The 19323-nt window shown below is 44.3% G+C and overlaps 1 protein-coding gene and 1 long non-coding RNA gene across 5 annotated transcripts; one reads left to right on the forward strand and one right to left on the reverse strand.

Annotated features, from left to right (window-relative positions):
- Positions 1-400: 400 nt before the first annotated feature.
- helq (helicase, POLQ like) lies at positions 401-19155 on the reverse strand. 4 transcript variants are annotated; one of them, XM_029426870.1, is made up of 19 exons: positions 18786-19151; positions 18656-18749; positions 14854-15430; positions 14358-14536; positions 13961-14161; positions 13813-13885; positions 13639-13736; positions 12505-12603; positions 11402-11547; positions 8689-8928; positions 8137-8278; positions 4810-4914; positions 4539-4734; positions 3744-3901; positions 3460-3558; positions 2735-2908; positions 1055-1168; positions 610-744; positions 401-542 (listed from the first exon to the last, which is right to left on the reverse strand). In XM_029426870.1, exons 1-19 carry the CDS (start codon positions 18875-18877, stop codon positions 450-452), a joined length of 3015 nt encoding a protein of 1004 aa, XP_029282730.1. In that variant the 5' UTR covers positions 18878-19151; the 3' UTR covers positions 401-449. The 4 variants fall into 4 exon arrangements, with proteins under 4 accessions (XP_029282730.1, XP_029282728.1, XP_029282729.1 ...); XM_029426868.1 differs by having other exon boundaries at positions 18656-18901; positions 18985-19150; XM_029426869.1 differs by having other exon boundaries at positions 12505-12597; positions 18656-19152.
- LOC115005072 (uncharacterized) lies at positions 1056-3622 on the forward strand. The gene is made up of 3 exons (XR_003831916.1): positions 1056-1191; positions 2706-2926; positions 3402-3622. It is a non-coding gene; the product is annotated as an uncharacterized LOC115005072 (long non-coding RNA).
- Positions 19156-19323: the final 168 nt, after the last annotated feature.

Consider the following 19323-nt stretch of genomic DNA (forward strand, 5'->3'; position numbering starts at 1 on the left):
ACAGATATACATATATATATATATATGTATATATTTATATATATTTATATATATGTATATATTTATATATATTTATATATATGTATATATATATATATATATAAATATATATAAATATATACATATATATATATATATATGTATATATATATACATATATATAAATATATATCATATATAGTCATCGTGAACTCTAATAAATAAACACACATCACATCCTACAGTCGGTCCAGCTGTTTTTATTGAGGGTACTTTAAATACGTTGTGTTCAGAGTTATTATGTAACTATATATATATATATATATATATATATATATATATATATATATATATATATATATATATATATATATATATATATATATATAGATAGAGAGAGAGAGAGAGAGAGAGAGTTACATTAGTGTTGCAACAGATGAAAGAATAAAGAGAATAAAACGTGTGAACGCTCAGAGTGTTCGTGCTGTGGGCAGATCTGCAGGCAGCGTCAGCAGCTCGTCCACTTCCTCCTGCAGCGCCGCAGCCTTCTCGTTCAGCAGCATCTGAAACACACGCTCTTCATTAGAATCTGAGGGAAACCTTCCGGAAGCATCACGACAGGTGACTCACTTTAGCGGAGGCCACGATCTGATTGGCCTGTTTCTGCTGCAGGTTTTCGATGGTTCTGCAGAGAGCGGCCGGGTCGGCGTTGGCCAGGTGAGTCAGAGATTTATAACCTGCGTGAAAGAGCTGCTTCGCTCTGGACTGGAGACACAAACACAGAAGCTAAGGAACTGTGGACGACAGATCGATCATAATAAGTTACTCCTGCAGAAATGTCTGAAAGGTTTCATCAGCGGTGGAAAGTAAATCTCAAAATACTTCTTCTACTAATATCACCGAAAAACTAAACGGAGAAACACAGATCTGTTGTTCTTGTTCTATAAAAGTAGTTCATGTAGAACACGAGCGTGCAGCCGGAAACCTTTGAGAGGCTACACACCAACAATATGTTTCTGTGCACAGCGGTCAGACGTTACGCCTCGTCCTGAGAGAGTTGAAGCTGCAGACTGACCTCCATCACTCCGGCCACCTCCATCAGCGGGATGAGCTCCGACGTCACGCAATAGCTCAGCCTCCGCGTGAGCTCCGTCAGCAGAGCTCTGAACGGCCAGAACTCCTCCAGTTCCTGAACGCATCATTTATCAGCAGGTCAGGGGTGTTATTATACTCAAGTTTGTGTCTCTGTAGTTGTTTTGTGTCTCTTTGTAGTTGTTTTGTGTCTCTTTGTAGTTGTTTTGTGTCTCTGTAGTTGTTTTGTGTCTCTGTAGTTGTTTTGTGTCTTTGTAGTCGTTTAGTGTCTCTTTGTAGTCATTTTGTGTCTCTTTGTAGTTGTTTTGTGTCTCTGTGTAGTTGTTTTGTGTCTCTGTAGTCGTTTTGTGTCTCTTTGTAGTCGTTTTGTGTCTCTTTGTAGTTGTTTTGTGTCACTGTAGTTGTTTTGTGTCACTGTAGTTGTTTTGTGTCTCTGTAATTGTTTTGTGTCTTTGTAGTCGTTTTGTGTCTCTGTAGTCGTTTTGTGTCTCTGTAATTGTTTTGTGTCTCTTTGTAGTTTTGTGTCTCTTTGTAGTTGTTTTGAGTCTCTCTGTAGTTGTTTTGAGTCTCTCTGTAGTTGTTTTGAGTCTCTTTGTGGTTGTTTTGTGTCTCTCTGTAGTTGTTTTGTGTCTCTCTGTAGTTGTTTTGTGTCTCTCTGTAGTTGTTTTGTGTCTCTCTGTAGTTGTTGTCTCTTTGTAGTTGTTGTCTCTTTGTAGTTGTTTTGTGTATCTCTGTAGTTGTTGTGTCTCTTTGTAGTTGTTTTTTGTCTCTCTGTAGTTGTTGTCTCTCTGTAGTTGTTGTGTCTCTTTGTAGTTGTTTTGTGTCTCTCTGTAGTTTTGTGTCTCTCTGTAATTGTTTTGTGTCTCTTTTTAGTTGTTTTGTGTCTTTGTTGTCGTTTTGTGTCTCTGTAGTTGTTTTGTGTCTCTCTGTAGTCGTTTTGTGTCTCTGTAGTCGTTTTGTGTCTCTGTAATTGTTTTGTGTCTCTTTAGTTGTTTTGAGTCTTGTGTCTTTGTAGTTGTTTTGTGTGTCTCTGTAGTTATTTTGTGTCTCTGTAATTGTTTTGTGTCTCTTTGTAGTTGTTTTGTGTCTTTGTAGTCGTTTTGTGTCTGTTTGTAGTTTTGTCTCTCTGTAGTTTTGTGTCTAATTGTTTTGTGTCTCTTTGTAGTTGTTTTGTCTCTCTGTAGTTATTTTGTGTCTCTGTAATTGTTTTGTGTCTCTTTGTAGTTGTTTTGTGTCTTTGTAGTTGTTTTGTGTCTTTGTAGTCGTTTTGTCTCTCTGTAGTTGTTTTGTGTCTTTGTTGTCGTTTTGTGTTTCTTTGTAGTCGTTTTGTGTCTCTGTAGTCGTTTTGTGTCTCTCTGTAGTCGTTTTGTGTCTCTTTGTGGTTGTTTTGTGTCTCTCTGTAGTTGTTTTGTGTCTCTTTGTGGTTGTTCTGTGTCTCTCTGTAGTTGTTTTGTCAGATTTATCGTTAGAAACCTTAGACATTATCAGACTCAGACAGATAAAAAGAAAAGGATGTAAATCGATGCATCAGAACCAGAGATATCGTCTTTATTATTCCACATTCTTTGCCTACATTACCCACAATGCACTTCCCCTCACCACACCCAAACAATGTGTTGTTACTCAACGTGCAGGTCATGTATGAGAGGTTAGTGAAACAGACCTCGGTGAAGTGCAGCACGCAGCAGCAGAAGGCGGAGGACGAGCTGAGCAGACTCTGGATGAAGCCGCGGCTCAGCTGGAACCTGTCGGACACGTTCCACAGGTTCGTCTCCTTCAGCAGAGAGAACAGCACCAGAGCCAAATACATCCGGCTCACCACCTCCATGTTCACACTCTGGAACAACAACACACCGTGAGGCTCACACCCCCGGCCAAGAGTCACGTTGTGTCTCTTTGTGGTCGTTTTGTGTCACTTTGTGTCTCTGTGTAATTGTTTTGTGTCTCTTTTTAGTCATTTTGTGTTTTTGTTGTAGTTTTGTGTCTCTTTGTAGTTGTTTTGTGTCTCTTTGTTGTAGTTTTGTGTCTCTTTGTTGTAGTTTTGTATCTCTTTGTAGTCACTTTGTGTCTCTTTGTAGTCACTTTGTGTCTCTTTGTAGTCACTTTGTGTCTCTTTGTAGTCATTTTGTGTCTCTTTGTAGTTGTTTTGTGTCTCTTTGTAGTCACTGTCTCTTTGTAGTAGTTTTGTGTCTCTTTGTAGTCACGTTGTGTCTCTCTGTAGTCTTTTTGTGTCTCTTTGTAGTCGTTTTGTGTCTATAGAGAGAATAACTAATGTTGTTTCTTCTTCTTCTTCTTCTTCTTCTTCTTCTTCTTCGTGTCTTCATGGCGAGTTGGAGAGCTGTTACTTCCCTGAGCAGATATTGAGGCGAGCAGTCTGGACTTTCTTACCTTTCTCACCGTCTGTCCTGCAGCTTTTCTAGCAACGAAACTCTCCGACACTCCGATGGCTGCAGACATCTTCTGCTCTGCAGCGGACAGCAGCGTGAACTGAGGAACACAAAACAACCTTTTTTATACAGAGCTGAGAAATAAAGAGACGTTACAACGTTGACTACGTTCACATGCACAGTAATTATTACGAATATGACGTTAATCTGGGTCGTGAAAACATCATATTCTGAATTAGGCTTTATTCTGAAGGAAGCATTTTGTGTCTTTGTGTTGTGCACTACCTGTCTGAAGAACAACATCCAGTCAGGCTTGCACTGGGAGCCCATGTCGTACGGTGTGACCAGGTACACCAGGTGCAAGTAGCTGTTGAGCAGCAGCCCCTCCAGACCTTTGGACAGATCTTTGTAGAGTACGTTGCTGTAGGTCAGATCCACGGAGCCTGAGGAGAAGCAAACATCTTCACACTGATAATCCACACTGACGACACAACATGCTCAACATTCAGATATTAACAGTTAAATTAAACTTGTTTTCTTGCCACTTTGATCTTGGAAATAATATATATTTTTAAGGAAAGTGTAAAAACAATAATGAAAGTTAAAGCGAAACTTGTATTCAGTTGTTTTATTTTCTTACTTTTATTTAACTTTGTTCTCAAACTTCCAGTTTTTCTTGTTAATCAACTAATTGGAAGTAAAGAAGAAGAAGATGCTATAAAAGAATCCTTTGTCGCCCCCCAGAGGGGAAGTGTGTGTGCTGCGGCACAAGGACGGAAACAAGTCCAGAGAAACAGTCGACAGTAAAAATAAAATGTTTATTAATGTGAAGGCCAAGAATATAAAAATGAAAACTCTTCATTTACTTATTGGAGGTTAAAGGATTATATATTTCTGTTTACACATCATTTAACTACTTCACTTTAATATGTATTATATGATCATCTTTTGCTGCATTTTGCAGGTTTGGGGCTTATTAATCAACCGGTGCCTCGAAATAAGAAGGATCATAAAGGTGGGTCAGATTCATCCCGAGGGGAACATGAATATCTGGAGAACAATCCTACAATTGTGAGGAACCTTTGTACGTAGCTTTCCCCAGCTTGGTGACGTGCAGAGTTTGACCGTCTGCAGTGATGAGAAGCTTGTCCTTCAGGAAGTGGACGCACTGCCGCAGCTCCTCCGTCAGGCTCTTCTCCACACACAGCTGCCTCCGCTGCACGTACAGCAGCGTCCCGCACAGGAAGTCCCTCAGCTGGTCCAACGACGTGGTGATCTGCAACAGAACAACGTCATGTTCAAAGATGAAGTCTCCACATTAAGGACTTAGTGAATAAATCAACAGGTTTACGTTTAATCCAACGAGAGACAGGATGAGACTCCGGAGGCCTTTTCCATCGTCGTGCATCAGGTTGCTGAAGCAGTTCTCCATCGGGGCGCACACGAGAGTTTTAGCCTGAGAATAAACACAAATGAGTAAAAACTGGAAGAACTTTAGTCCACTAACCCTCTGAACATTTCATATATATGTTATTGTGGGAGTGGGGTGTGGTTAGGGCGCCGGCTGCTGGAGAGAGACAGGAGTGTCCCAGCTGGAGGCCAGACAGCTGAACGGAATCAGGTAATCAGTCACATAATAAATGCATGGTGATGGCCTGGTTCTGTTCTCTTGCAGTAGGCTGGGTTCCAGAGGAGACGGAGACGCTTCTTCAGCCACGAAGCAGCGGAGTCTGGAGAGCAACGGACAGCAGAGCGACGGACAGGAGAGCGACCTGTCAGCTGTGCCTGTGATAGCCGCTTCCCTGTGTGCGAATAAAGCTGTGTGTGTGTGACAGTATACTCTCTCTCTGTCATCCCTGTAACGGACTGTGGACAAGAGGCTCCACAAGTGGCGCCCGAACAGGGACTTGACAGAGGAGGTAGCTGCGCAGAGCCCGCTAGGGCTGATCCTCCAGCGTCTGGCGGCCATGCACGAGGGCACCGCGGCCCTTCAGCAACAGCAGAGCCAGACGTTCGTAGACCTGGCGGCAGTACCAGAAGGTGGACCGAGACCTCCTGCAGGGAATGCTCCGGTCATCGGCTGCCCCGGAGGGTGAGTCGGGAGGCGGGCCAACCCAGCTCCCGCGGGTCGCAGTGCAGAAGATGACGCCGGAGGACAACCCCGAGGCCTTCCTGGACATCTTCGTGGGCACGGCAGAGGCGTGCGGGTGGCCGCAGGCGGAGTGGGGGATACGACTGCTCCCCCTGCTGTCCGGGGAAGCCCAGCGGGCCGCCCATACCCTGCCTGCGGCCTCCAGATATGACTACAACCAGCTCCGGAGGGCGATCCTGGACCGGTTGGGCAGCACACCAGAGGGACATCGCCGCTGGCTCCGGAGCCTGCCCTTTGAGGACGCTGGCCGACCCTTCGCCCAGCAGCTCCTCGACTCGGCTAGGCGCTGGCTCCAGTCGGGAGTCAACTCCGTTGAGGACATCGTCGGGCAGGTGGCCCTGGAGCAATTCATCGCCGGACTCCCCCTCTCCTCGGCGAACTGGGTCCAGTGTCACCGTCCGGCCAGCCTTGAAGCCGCCGTCAGACTCGCGGAGGACCACCTCTCCCTGCCCCGGCGGAGCCTGGGGGCCGAAGCCCGGGCCATCTCTCCTCCACAGCTCCGGCCCGTTCCAGCCCCGAGGAGGTTCCGGCCTGCCGTGGAGGCCGCTGGCCCTGGCACTACGCTATCCTCCGGGGGTCCTGCCTACAACCCTGGGACAGCTGGACCCCAGTCGCTCCCTAACCCCCAGTTTCCTTTATTTTCTCCTCCACAAGACCCAGCCTACGCGTCTGGTCGCCCGGCACCGCAGAGGGCTCCTCAAATGCCAGGGCTGGGGTGCTGGCGGTGCGGCAAGCTCGGCCACACCCGGAGGGACTGTCCGGTCATGGAGGTGGGGCAGTTGGTCCGGATTGTGGCACCGCCAGACTCTTCCCCCGGTCCGGAAGGGATGTACCGTGTACCGGTATGTATACAGGGGGTATTTACCAAGCTCTGTGGGACTCGGGATGTACGCAGACCATGGTCCACCAGCGCTTGGTTCGGCCCGGGGCGTTGCTGGAGGCGTCGTGGGTGAAGGTGAGGTGTGTGCATGGGGATTTTCACGAGTACCAGGTGGTGACCCTGGTAATTTCATTTAAGGGGAAAAAGCATAGAGTTAAGGCTGGAGTTAGTACTCGCCTCACGCACCCCCTGATACTGGGAACAAATTGGCCGGGGTTTGACAAGATAGCGGGGAAGACTGGGGGGGTGCGTTCACGGGCGGTAGTGTGCGGTGTTCAATGGGGAGACGGAGGTGGCGAACGCCGGGGAGGGGAGTGCAGGGCCGGAGGAGGCTTGTGATGAGCTTCCACCGTTACGTGCGGTGGAGGACTTTCCCCTCGAGCAGTCTCCAGATGAGACCCTCCGTCACGCGTTCGAGCAAGTAGTGTGTGTGGATGGTTCCCCACTACACCCGAACATCGCACTGACACACCCCCACTTCTCGGTGATTAGGGACAGACTGTACCGTGTGAGCCGTGACACACAGACAGGAGAGTTAAATACCCAGTTGTTGGTTCCGAAAAGCCGCCGGGAAACGGTTTTCCAGGCGGCTCATCATAAGCCCATGTCCGGTCATCTAGGGTACGACAAGTCACTCAACCGGATCATGGCCCGATTCTATTAAGAGGTCAGGAGGTTTATGGGGCTGGCCGGCTACCATCGTCGGTTCATTCCGGGGTTCGCGGAGCTGACCTGCCCCTTGATAGCTTGCGGCCGGCGGGCTCCCGGCCTGAGTCGGGCGGTGGGGGTGTGTGGCAGTGGGGTGTGGTTAGGGCGCTGGCTGCTGGAGAGAGACAGGAGTGTCCAAGCTGGAGGCCAGACAGCTGAACGGAATCAGGTAATCAGTCACATAATAAATGCATGGTGATGGCCTGGTTCTGTTCTCTTGCAGTAGGCTGGGTTCCAGAGGAGACGGAGACGCTTCTTCAGCCACGAAGCAGCGGAGTCTGGAGAGCAGCGGACAGCAGAGCGACGGACAGCAGAGCGACGGACAGGAGAGTGACCTGTCAGCTGTGCCTGTGATAGCCGCTTACCTGTGTGCGAATAAAGCTGTATGTGTGACACTATACTCTCTCTCTCTGTCATCCCTGTAACGGACTGTGGACAAGAGGCTCCACAGTTATATATGAACATACAGCAGTGTGACATAACATACAGATCATCTGTCATCACAATAAAGGATCAACAGAAATATCTCCATCAGCTGCTGTCTGGTGGTGATGGCCTAGTGGTCTAGTGGTACGCCTTCCAAACAAAACACTAGAAGGTTGGGAGTTCAATACCAGGCTGCCACCATTGAGCAATCGGTACTTAATCCTGAACTGGATAAGAGCGTCAGCTGAATGACTAACCAGTTCCTGCTGTCAGTTCTGCAGGACGACCACTAACTCTATCTACACACACATATATCTACACATCTATATCTACATATCTACATACATTATTTTATTTTACGCTTCAGATTATCACCAGTGCTCTTCAGAGGAGCAGGTGAAGCTCTGGTTTCTGTTTCTTGCTGAAATGCACCCTGGGAGTCGTCGTAGTTGAATATCTCCTAAAGCTTCACAGTTTTAGGAGCTGAGCTGCCATGCAGTGAAGACAGTTACCGTAAGTCTGTCCTTGTCCTGCAGGATGAGGATGCTCTCTCCCACGGTGTCGATCCCGGCTCGACCCGCCCGGCCCACCATCTGTTTGTACTGGCTCCTCTTCAGGAAGTCTGTGGCGACGTACGGCGAGCGCAGGATCACTCTAGTGTGAGGAGGACGTCCGGGTCAAACCCCAAAATATACTCAATATAAATAATCATCCTTTTCCACAACACTGTGCTGAAAATATTACTCGAGGGCTTTTATTTTGAAAGAGCCAACACACAGCCGAGCAGCTTTAAAAAGATAAATCCAGTGTTTATACTACAAATCAGGAAACTTAACTCAAATCTATTAGATGTTGTGTTTAAACTCTTAACAAACCCAGAATATTGTCATGTTGGGATGAACAGTGGGATATTTTGTGTGCATGTAAAGTCAGTGACTACGTTTACACGCACACATTACGTGTTTATCCTGCGAAGCTGTTGGTTAAAGAAAATGAATATTCCTCTAATATTCTAATATTCCAGAGTTCCTTCTGTACTCAGAATGTGATGTTGTGCGGCTGACCTGCGGGCCGGGAGGTTGATCCCTGCAGCCAGGGTGGAGGTGCACGTGAGGAGACAGAGCACCCCGTTGGAGTACGCCTCCTCCACCAGCTTCCTCTCCTCGGAGGTCAGCCCGCTGTGGTGATAGGCCAGCCCGTACGGCACCGTCCTCCTGAGCACCGGACACACTGAGCCGCTGCCGCTATCCTTCAGCTCCCGGAGGAGGACGGCTTTCTCCGCCTCCCTGTGCTGCAGGAAGTCCCTGCGGGAGAAACAACACGGAGTGAGAGAGAAACAACAAAGAGTGAGAGAGAGACAACAAAGAGTGAGAGAAAAACAACACAGAGTGAGAGAGCAACAACACAGAGTGAGAGAGCAACAACACGGAGTGAGAGAAAGAACACAGAGTGAGAGAAACAACAGAGTGAGAGAAAGAACACAGAGTGAGAGAAACAACACAGAGTGAGAGAGAAACAACACAGAGTGAGAGAGAAACAACACGGAGTGAGAGAAAGAACACAGAGTGAGAGAAACAACAGAGTGAGAGAAACAACACAGAGTGAGAGAAAGAACACAGAGTGAGAGAAACAACAGAGTGAGAAAAACAACACAGAGTGAGAGAAACAACAGAGTGAGAGAAACAACACAGAGTGAGAGAAAGAACACAGAGTGAGAGAAAGAACACAGAGTGAGAGAAACAACACAGAGTGAGAGAGAAACAACACGGAGTGAGAGAGAAACAACACGGAGTGAGATAGAAACAACACAGAGTGAGAGAGAAACAACACAGTGAGAGAAACAACACAGAGTGAGAGAGAAACAACACAGAGTGAGAGAGAAACAACACAGTGAGAGAAACAACACAGAGTGAGAGAGAAACAACACAGTGAGAGAAACAACACAGAGTGAGAGAGAAACAACACAGTGAGAGAAACAACACAGAGTGAGAGAAACAACACAGAGTGAGAGAGAAACAACACAGAGTGAGAGAAACAACACAGAGTGAGAGAGAAACAACACAGAGAGAGAGAGAAACAACACAGAGTGAGAGAGAAACAACACAGAGTGAGAGAGAAACAACACAGTGAGAGAAACAACACAGAGTGAGAGAGAAACAACACAGAGTGAGAGAAACAACACAGAGTGAGAGAGAAACAACACAGAGTGAGAGAGAAACAACACAGAGTGAGAGAGAAACAACACAGTGAGAGAAACAACACAGAGTGAGAGAGAAACAACACAGAGTGAGAGAAACAACACAGAGTGAGAGAGAAACAACACAGAGTGAGAGAGAAACAACACAGAGTGAGAGAGAAACAACACAGAGTGAGAGAGAAACAACACAGTGAGAGAAACAACACAGTGAGAGAAACAACACAGAGTGAGAGAGAAACAACACAGAGTGAGAGAGAAACAACACAGTGAGAGAAACAACACAGAGTGAGAGAGAAACAACACAGTGAGAGAAACAACACAGAGTGAGAGAAACAACACAGAGTGAGAGAGAAACAACACAGAGTGAGAGAGAAACAACACAGAGTGAGAGAGAAACAACACAGAGTGAGAGAAACAACACAGAGTGAGAGAAACAACACAGAGTGAGAGAGAAACAACACAGAGTGAGAGAAACAACACAGAGTGAGAGAGAAACAACACAGAGTGAGAGAGAAACAACACGGAGTGAGAGAGAAACAACACAGAGTGAGAGAAACAACACAGAGTGAGAGAGAAACAACACGGAGTGAGAGAGAAACAACACAGAGAGAGAGAGAAACAACACGGAGAGAAACAACACAGAGTGAGAGAAACAACACAGAGTGAGAGAGAAACAACACAGAGTGAGAGAGAAACAACACAGAGTGAGAGAGAAACAACACAGAGTGAGAGAAACAACACAGAGTGAGAGAAACAACACAGAGTGAGAGAGAAACAACACGGAGTGAGAGAAACAACACAGAGTGAGAGAAACAACACGGAGTGAGAGAAACAACACGGAGTGAGAGAGAAACAACACAGAGTGAGAGAAACAACACAGAGTGAGAGAAACAACACAGAGTGAGAGAGAAACAACACAGAGTGAGAGAAACAACACAGAGTGAGAGAAACAACACAGAGTGAGAGAAACAACACAGAGTGAGAGAAACAACACAGAGTGAGAGAGAAACAACACAGAGTGAGAGAAACAACACAGAGTGAGAGAGAAACAACACAGAGTGAGAGAGAAACAACACAGAGTGAGAGAAACAACACAGAGTGAGAGAAACAACACAGAGTGAGAGAAACAACACAGAGTGAGAGAGAAACAACACAGAGTGAGAGAGAAACAACACAGAGTGAGAGAAACAACACAGAGTGAGAGAAACAACACAGAGTGAGAGAGAAACAACACAGAGTGAGAGAAACAACACAGAGTGAGAGAGAAACAACACAGAGTGAGAGAAACAACACAGAGTGAGAGAGAAACAACACAGAGTGAGAGAAACAACATAGAGTGAGAGAGAAACAACACGGAGTGAGAGAGAAACAACACAGAGTGAGAGAAACAACACAGAGTGAGAGAAACAACACAGAGTGAGAGAAACAACACAGAGTGAGAGAAACAACACAGAGTGAGAGAGAAACAACACGGAGTGAGAGAGAAACAACACAGAGTGAGAGAAACAACACAGAGTGAGAGAAACAACATAGAGTGAGAGAGAAACAACACAGAGTGAGAGACGCCTTCAGGAACTCACTGTTTCAGGTGTCTGCAGATCATGGCCGCCACGTTCTCACAGTTCTTCTTGGTGGGGCAGAACAGCAGGCAGGAGTGTGTGGGGATGACTTCAGTCACCAGAGCGATGATGTGGTCCGGGTCCAGCTTCTGCAGCGAGCTCGAGTACTGAGGGACGGATCAGAACAGGAGACATGTGAAGCTTCTTCATCAGCTTCAGTGCATCTTCTACCATTATTATATTATCCATCTCACGGTCTCCATCTTGTATCTGACGAGCAGCTGCCTGTGTGCAGCTTTGTATTCTCGCTGTATGTTTCTACCAGTTTTTCTTTGTTTTAGCTATAATCTGGTACAGAGCATCACAGTGACGTTGACATTTATAAATAAACAAAAATAAACAAATTAAATTAACTTAATAAAAAAAAATATATACAGTATATATATATAAAATTTATTTTAAAACAATATATATATATATATAGAGAGATATATATATATATATATATATATATATATATATATATATATATATATATATATATAGATATATATATATATATACATACACATACAATATATATACACACACATATATATATATATATATTTATATATAAATATATATATCTATATATATATATATATATATATATATATATATATTATATCTATATATATATATATATATCTTGTAAATATATATATATATATATATCTTGTAAATATATATATATATATATATATCTATAAATATATATATATATATATATAAATATATATATATATATATATATCTATAATATATATATATATATATATATATATATATATATATATATATATATATATATATATATATATATATATTTATATATATATATCGTCATATATAGTCATTTATATTTGTATATATCATTTATTTTAATAAAATGTATAATATACATATATACTGTATATTAAATAGAAAATAAATACAATTTCTGTCATGCCTTAACCCCAAAACCAACAAAAAAAAAAAAACGACAAGCAATTAAAAAGCAATCTCAGTATTTACTGACATCGAACCTGAAAACTATGAAATGCTTTTATTATTCAAATACAGAATGTGAATATCGTCGTCACCTTGAAATTGAGAAGACGTGAGAATCTGAAACATTCCTCGTCCTTCGGGTCTACTTCATAGATGGTGTCCTGCAGTTTAACGTACTCCCTCAGCTGCACCTGAACACACCACAGTTTATTACTCCTGGTGGAGCGTTTAATAATTCATAATTTATTATAATGATTTCAGTTCATTTGTTGATGCTTTTGTTTTGAAGGGCTCTTAAGACATGTGTTTTATTTGCAGAGGCTGCAGAGACGTTGCTCTTTGTTTAGTTTTCTGGCTGGATAACAGACGTACGATTTGCTCCCGCTCTGCTCGTTAAAGTTATATTTTGTTTTGTTTGAGGACGAATCGCTGCGACAACAAGTAGCAGATTGTATAACGTAGAAGACACGTCGGACTTTGATGTTGTGAAGATAGACTTAATAAACAATGTCTTATTCATTAAGTTTACTAATGATGTATACCATATGTTCATGTCTGAACACATAACATGAGGCCCAAGCCCTCAGGAAGTTAAGGGGGCCTCTCAAAGGAATGAGAAGATAACCTCCACATGGCATAGATTGCTGTGGCGCCATATAGGTAAAGTAAATGTTGATGATTGAAAGGTTGGGTTTCAGAAAGTGTGTGTTAATTGACAGCCCCTACTTAAGGAAAAGATTCTCTTCATGAGTCGGAGCTGTGCTTGGAAGCAGGTAGTGTTCTCATAATTATTGTTTGTTGTGCAACAAAATAATAATTGTTAAACTATATCTGTGTCTGTGCTTTACTGATTCCTCTCTGTTTCATACCACATTGTTGTGAGCGATACATATCCACGACAGTGCGATGAGTTTGTTCGAACACAAACTAAAATGAGACGTAAACATATTCGCACTACTCTCTACATATTTAATGTTTAAAATCCTCCTGGCATGTTCAACCAAGGGAACAATTTTCTGTACGGTGAATAAAATCAGGCTCGATGTTATGTTCACGTGGTGTCGGATGATGTATTACGTAGAAACTTGGCGGACAAAAGTAAACGTTGAGTCGATGGTGAGTGTTTTTAACGCCTCAGTGTCGATACATTGATGGTTTGAGTGTGTGTATGAAGAAAACTGAGTAATATAATATATATAATAGTATTTAACAGTAAAATCACTCACAGGCCTGAAGTCATTGGTGTAATTTTCAGCCTTTAAAAACGTCTGCAGGTCTCTGATGTTTCCCAGAGTCGCACTCATTCCAATAATCTGAGTCGCTTCTTGAAGATCAGATAAAGATGATTATTAACATCTTAAACTGGACAAGTGAGAAGAAAGTGAGAAACTGTGACTTACTGGTCATGTAGAGAACTTTAGCCAGCGTCATTTCAATAACCGCCCCTCTGCTGCCGTCGCCCAACATGTGAAGCTGCAAGACAAACGTTGACGATAAGCCTCAAACCTCCACCATGTAAAACACCTTTTTATTCCACCTGAGAAGCACCTCGTCAACCACCACCAGCCCGAGGTCGTCGATCCGGCCGGTCTCTATCAGAGAGTTGACGAGGCTGTGGGCTTTCTCTATCGTAGCGATGTACAGCGATCTCTTGTTCCTTCTCTTCACGGGAGGAAACCTGCCCTTAGTGCCTGCGTACTCCTCCACCATGAAGTCCAGCTCCAGGCCGAAGCTCGCTAACCCGCGGACCTGCAGAATGAAAAACAAGGACTTTCTAGTAGTGACGGAAAGGTGTCCCACAAGGCGCCATTCTTGGTCCTCTTCTATTCACTACAAACATAACAAATATAGTACAGTTCTATGCAGATGACACCATTTTACTGTCTCTCTCTCTCTCTCTCTCTCTCTCTCTCTCTCCCTCTCTCTCTCTCCCTCTCTCTCTCACCTTCTCCTGCACCAGCGATATGTAGGGTAAGATGAACAGACAGTCCTTCTTCCTGCACAGCAGCTCTCTGAGGACGAGGATCTCGGCCACCAGAGTTTTCCCTCCGCTGGTGGGAAGAGAGTAGATGAGGTTCTTCCTCCGCTGCACACAGTCCAGGTTCAGACACGTCTCCTGCCAGTCTGAAACAGGAAGTAATAAAAAATGCTTGTTCTTTATTTGAGGTTACGTTAAAGGAACAGTTAACGGAGAAATCTGGAACTGAATCTTTATTAATCTGCAGTAGAACTGAAACAAACCTGAAGCTGCGAGACGGCGTAATCTCAGAGATTAAAGATTGTTTCAAATTAAAAATTCTAGATTTAGTAGAAAAAAAATCACAAATGTACAAAATAAATATTCTAATAGTCTGAGATTTGAGAGGAAAACTTGGATATTCTCCGAGATTATAAAGTGTAAGAATTATAATTGTTTACATATCCAACTTTAATCTGGTCACCGTATAAACTCTGGATCCCTCTCAGCTTGGACATCAGCTCCTTCACTTTGGAGGGCAGCCCGAAGAACGGCCCGAGGTCGGTGCTCTCTGCACAAACAGCCTCCATGGCCCGCATGGCGACGCTGACCTCTTCAGACACCACGGCTTCCTTCAACGCGGCACTGCGCGAGACAGCGGCGGGCGACGCTGCGTTACAGAGCATCGTTCTCTTCAGCTGATCCGCCACGCTCCTCCTCACCTTGCTTTCATTGCCCTCAGTGTTTCTTTGAAGCTCCGTGTTTCTGAGCGGCGTGGAGGTTTTATCTGCACGCTGCAGTCTGCTCCTCTTTGCACCTTCGTGGACTTGTTCTTGGAACTGATGCAGGCTGGGAGGTAAGTCCTCCAAGAGATCGTCTCCAAGGTCGTCCAGGATGGAGTCCGTGAGAACGTCGGCACACGACGGCCGCGGAGCGGTGAAATCCGACTGGACGTCTCGCTGTCTTTCATTGTGCTCGACATCGTCCAGCTTGGCCAGCAGAGAGCTGTCCTCCAGGAGGCTGTCGTAGTCCCCAAACAGATCCTCACTGTCACTGCAGTACTGCAAACACAACAGCAGTCGGGTACACGGGCTGAACTTCAGCTGATCAGTTTCATCCACAGAAAAGTTTACAAAGTTAAACAAATCCCATCTTTATATTCACAGCATGTTCAAATAAAGGTTATTATTCGTGTCACGCTGAGAAAACTGTTGATTAGATTGTTCACTGTTTATATTTTATTTCTCTGTGTTGGTCAAAGATCTTAAAACGTTTCAGACAAACATGATGTACGATACGATATGTTGTGTTTGATGCTGAATGTCAATAACAAATAAAATAACAAATAATATAAATATTCAGTTTAATATCACAGAAGAATAAATATTATTATTATTATTATTATTATATACACTCTAAGAGACTAAGGACAGAGGGTCTGAGGACAGAGGGTGTAAGGAAAGAGGGTCTGAGGACAGAGGGTCTGAGGACAGAGGGTCTAAGGACAGAGAGTGTAAGGACAGAGGGTATAAGGACAGAGGGTATAAGGACAGAGGGTGTAAGGACAGAGGGTCTAAAGACAGAGAGTGTAAGGACAGAGGGTGTAAGGACAGAGGGTGTAAGGACAGAGGGTCTAAGGACAGAGGGTCTAAGGACAGAGGGTCTAAAGACAGAGGGTATAAGGACAGAGGGTGTAAGGACAGAGGGTCTAAAGACAGAGAGTGTAAGGACAGAGGGTATAAGGACAGAGGGTGTAAGGACAGAGGGTCTAAGGACAGAGGGTCTAAGGACAGAGGGTCTAAAGACAGAGAGTGTAAGGACAGAGGGTATAAGGACAGAGGGTGTAAGGACAGAGGGTTGTAAGGACAGAGGGTCTGAGGACAGAGGGTCTGAGGACAGAGGGTGTAAGGACAGAGGGTCTGAGGACAGAGGGTGTAAGGACATAGGGTATAAGGACAGAGGGTATAAGGACAGAGGGTGTAAGGACATAGGGTATAAGGACAGAGGGTATAAGGACAGAGGGTATAAGGACAGAGGGTCTGAGGACAGAGGGTGTAAGGACAGAGGGTCTGAGGACAGAGGGTGTAAGGACAGAGGGTCTGAGGACAGAGGGTGTAAGGACATAGGGTATAAGGACAGAGGGTATAAGGACAGAGGGTGTAAGGACAGAGAGTGTAAGGACAGAGGGTATAAGGACAGAGGGTATAAGGACAGAGGGTCTAAGGACAGAGGGTCTGAGGACAGAGGGTCTAAGGACAGAGGGTCTAAGGACAGAGGGTCTAAAGACAGAGGGTCTAAAGACAGAGGGTCTAAGGACAGAGGGTCTAAGGACAGAGAGTGTAAGGACAGAGGGTATAAGGACAGAGGGTGTAAGGACAGAGGGTCTAAAGACAGAGAGTGTAAGGACAGAGGGTTGTAAGGACAGAGGGTTGTAAGGACAGAGGGTCTAAGGACAGAGGGTCTAAGGACAGAGGGTCTAAAGACAGAGGGTATAAGGACAGAGGGTTGTAAGGACAGAGGGTCTAAAGACAGAGAGTGTAAGGACAGAGGGTATAAGGACAGAGGGTGTAAGGACAGAGGGTCTAAGGACAGAGGGTCTAAAGACAGAGAGTGTAAGGACAGAGGGTATAAGGACAGAGGGTGTAAGGACAGAGGGTCTAAGGACAGAGGGTCTAAGGACAGAGGGTCTAAGGACAGAGGGTTGTAAGGACAGAGGGTCTAAGGACAGAGGGTCTAAGGACAGAGGGTCTAAGGACAGAGGGTTGTAAGGACAGAGGGTCTAAAGACAGAGAGTGTAAGGACAGAGGGTATAAGGACAGAGGGTGTAAGGACAGAGGGTCTAAGGACAGAGAGTGTAAGGACAGAGGGTATAAGGACAGAGGGTGTAAGGACAGAGGGTCTAAGGACAGAGGGTCTAAGGACAGAGGGTCTAAAGACAGAGAGTGTAAGGACAGAGGGTATAAGGACAGAGGGTGTAAGGACAGAGGGTGTAAGGACAGAGGGTCTAAGGACAGAGGGTCTAAAGACAGAGAGTGTAAGGACAGAGGGTATAAGGACAGAGGGTGTAAGGACAGAGGGTCTAAAGACAGAGAGTGTAAGGACAGAGGGTATAAGGACAGAGGGTGTAAGGACAGAGGGTCTAAGGACAGAGGGTCTAAGGACAGAGGGTCTAAGGACAGAGGGTCTAAAGACAGAGAGTGTAAGGACAGAGGGTATAAGGACAGAGGGTGTAAGGACAGAGGGTCTAAAGACAGAGAGTGTAAGGACAGAGGGTGTAAGGACAGAGGGTGTAAGGACAGAGGGTCTAAGGAGAGAGGGTCTAAGGACAGAGGGTGTAAGGACAGAGGGTCTAAGGACAGAGGGTGTCATATCCTGTACAGTCTGTAAACACGAAGACAAATGTATAATTTGTGATATTGTATAAATACATTTGATTTGATTTAACAATTCATTTTAAAGTCATTTTTCAAGCAAATAACTTTTTAATTGGAGGATTTGATGCCTTTTTTTATTTTATGTTTTACACGTCCAAATGTTTATCTTTGTGGTTTTCGACTGAAGAATTCTCCTTGTAGATTCAAACTTTATAGATTTAACGGTTAATCCATAAAATAATCTGCTGCAGCGTCTGTTTGAATGATTTAATCGTCCAATTATTTCCTTTATTAATGCACACAACATTTATCTATCTATTTAATCTTTAATGCAGCTTCTGATCATGTAAATGTGTTTTAATGTGTCCCGTCTGGACGGATTTATAATGTTTTAATTAATGTTTTTTAAAGCATATTTTGCAAATGCAACCCAAAGACTTTGGTAAGAATATTCTGATTCTTCATCATCATTAGCTTCACGTGAACACTTATTTTTATGTTCACAGTTTAGAGGCTCTTTTGCTTAAAAAACAACCAAATAAGACGATTAATCGATTTTCCAGATAATCTTCGGTCAATAAAAACTAATAATGTCGATCCAGACTTGAATGTGCAGGATGTTGCGCAGACATGGCAACATGAATATTGAGAAGGATAAATGGGATGTGATTATACAAAGAACACATATCTGTGTGTCCCCGACTGTTTGAAGTCCTGCACCCTTTGCAAAAAAATCTAAATGTAAAATCTAAATAAGGATCGACACTCACTGTGTCCTGAAATACATATTGGATGTGTTTACATGCTGATGGTGCAGAATAATGCTGGGCTACTTTTATTCTGCTGTGTTTACAAAACAAATAAAACACTAATATGTCCAGCTCTAGATGCTGTCATGTAGAAACAACATACCTCCACAGCTTGGATCTCAGCCATGGTGCTGCTGAGACATTGCTGTAAGTGTCTCCTGGCAGGTGTCAGGTGAGTGTGCAGGCTGTCGCGAGACCTCTTCCTCGGGTGAGTGTGCAGGCTGTCGCGAGACCTCTTCCTCAGGTGAGTGTGCAGGCTGTCGCGAGACCTCTTCCTCGAGGAAACCCGTTTAATTTTGATTTCTTGCTTCCCAGTATCGTTCATAGCAGCTACACCAACAGCCTGCTGCTACATGTCACACATGTATAACTTTATACTTAAACACTTAAAGCTCAGATCCAACGTTAGTTGTAACAGTTGAGCTAGCTTACTCGTGGCAGTTGGACTCTCTGATTTGTTCCCTCAGCGAGTTCATTTGTCGCTTAAAAACAATACAAATTATTCCCAAACGTATGAAAGTCTGTCACAAAGATAATGAACACCATTGGCTCTGATACTCGCAGCTGTGTGTAACGTGGAGGCTTCAACTGTTCGGCGAACATCAATGTTTTATTTGTCCACAGCGCCGTCAGAGCAAGAGAGAAATCCCGCTTCCATTTCCGTCTTCGATTTACCAATAGAGCTAACCGAGATTGTTTCCTTACTTTAATTAGATTAGCGACAAAAAACGTCTAAAAAGTTACCAAAAACAAAGCCAATGGTTATCAGAT

The sequence above is a fragment of the Cottoperca gobio genome, unplaced genomic scaffold, assembly GCF_900634415.1.
Source record: "Cottoperca gobio unplaced genomic scaffold, fCotGob3.1 fCotGob3_246arrow_ctg1, whole genome shotgun sequence".
Classification (NCBI taxonomy): Eukaryota; Metazoa; Chordata; class Actinopteri; order Perciformes; family Bovichtidae; genus Cottoperca; species Cottoperca gobio.

Excerpts from the sequence above, each read along its gene's own strand:
- helq (XM_029426868.1), bottom strand. The coding sequence starts at position 18,877 with ATGAACGATACTGGGAAGCAAGAAATCAAAATTAAACGGGTTTCCTCG. Across the intron at positions 11,548-12,504 it reads CACGTCTTCTCAATTTCAAG|TACTCGAGCTCGCTGCAGAA; the intron begins GTGACGACGATA and ends TCCGTCCCTCAG. Across the intron at positions 745-1,054 it reads AGGTGGCCGGAGTGATGGAG|TCCAGAGCGAAGCAGCTCTT; the intron begins GTCAGTCTGCAG and ends TTGTGTCTCCAG.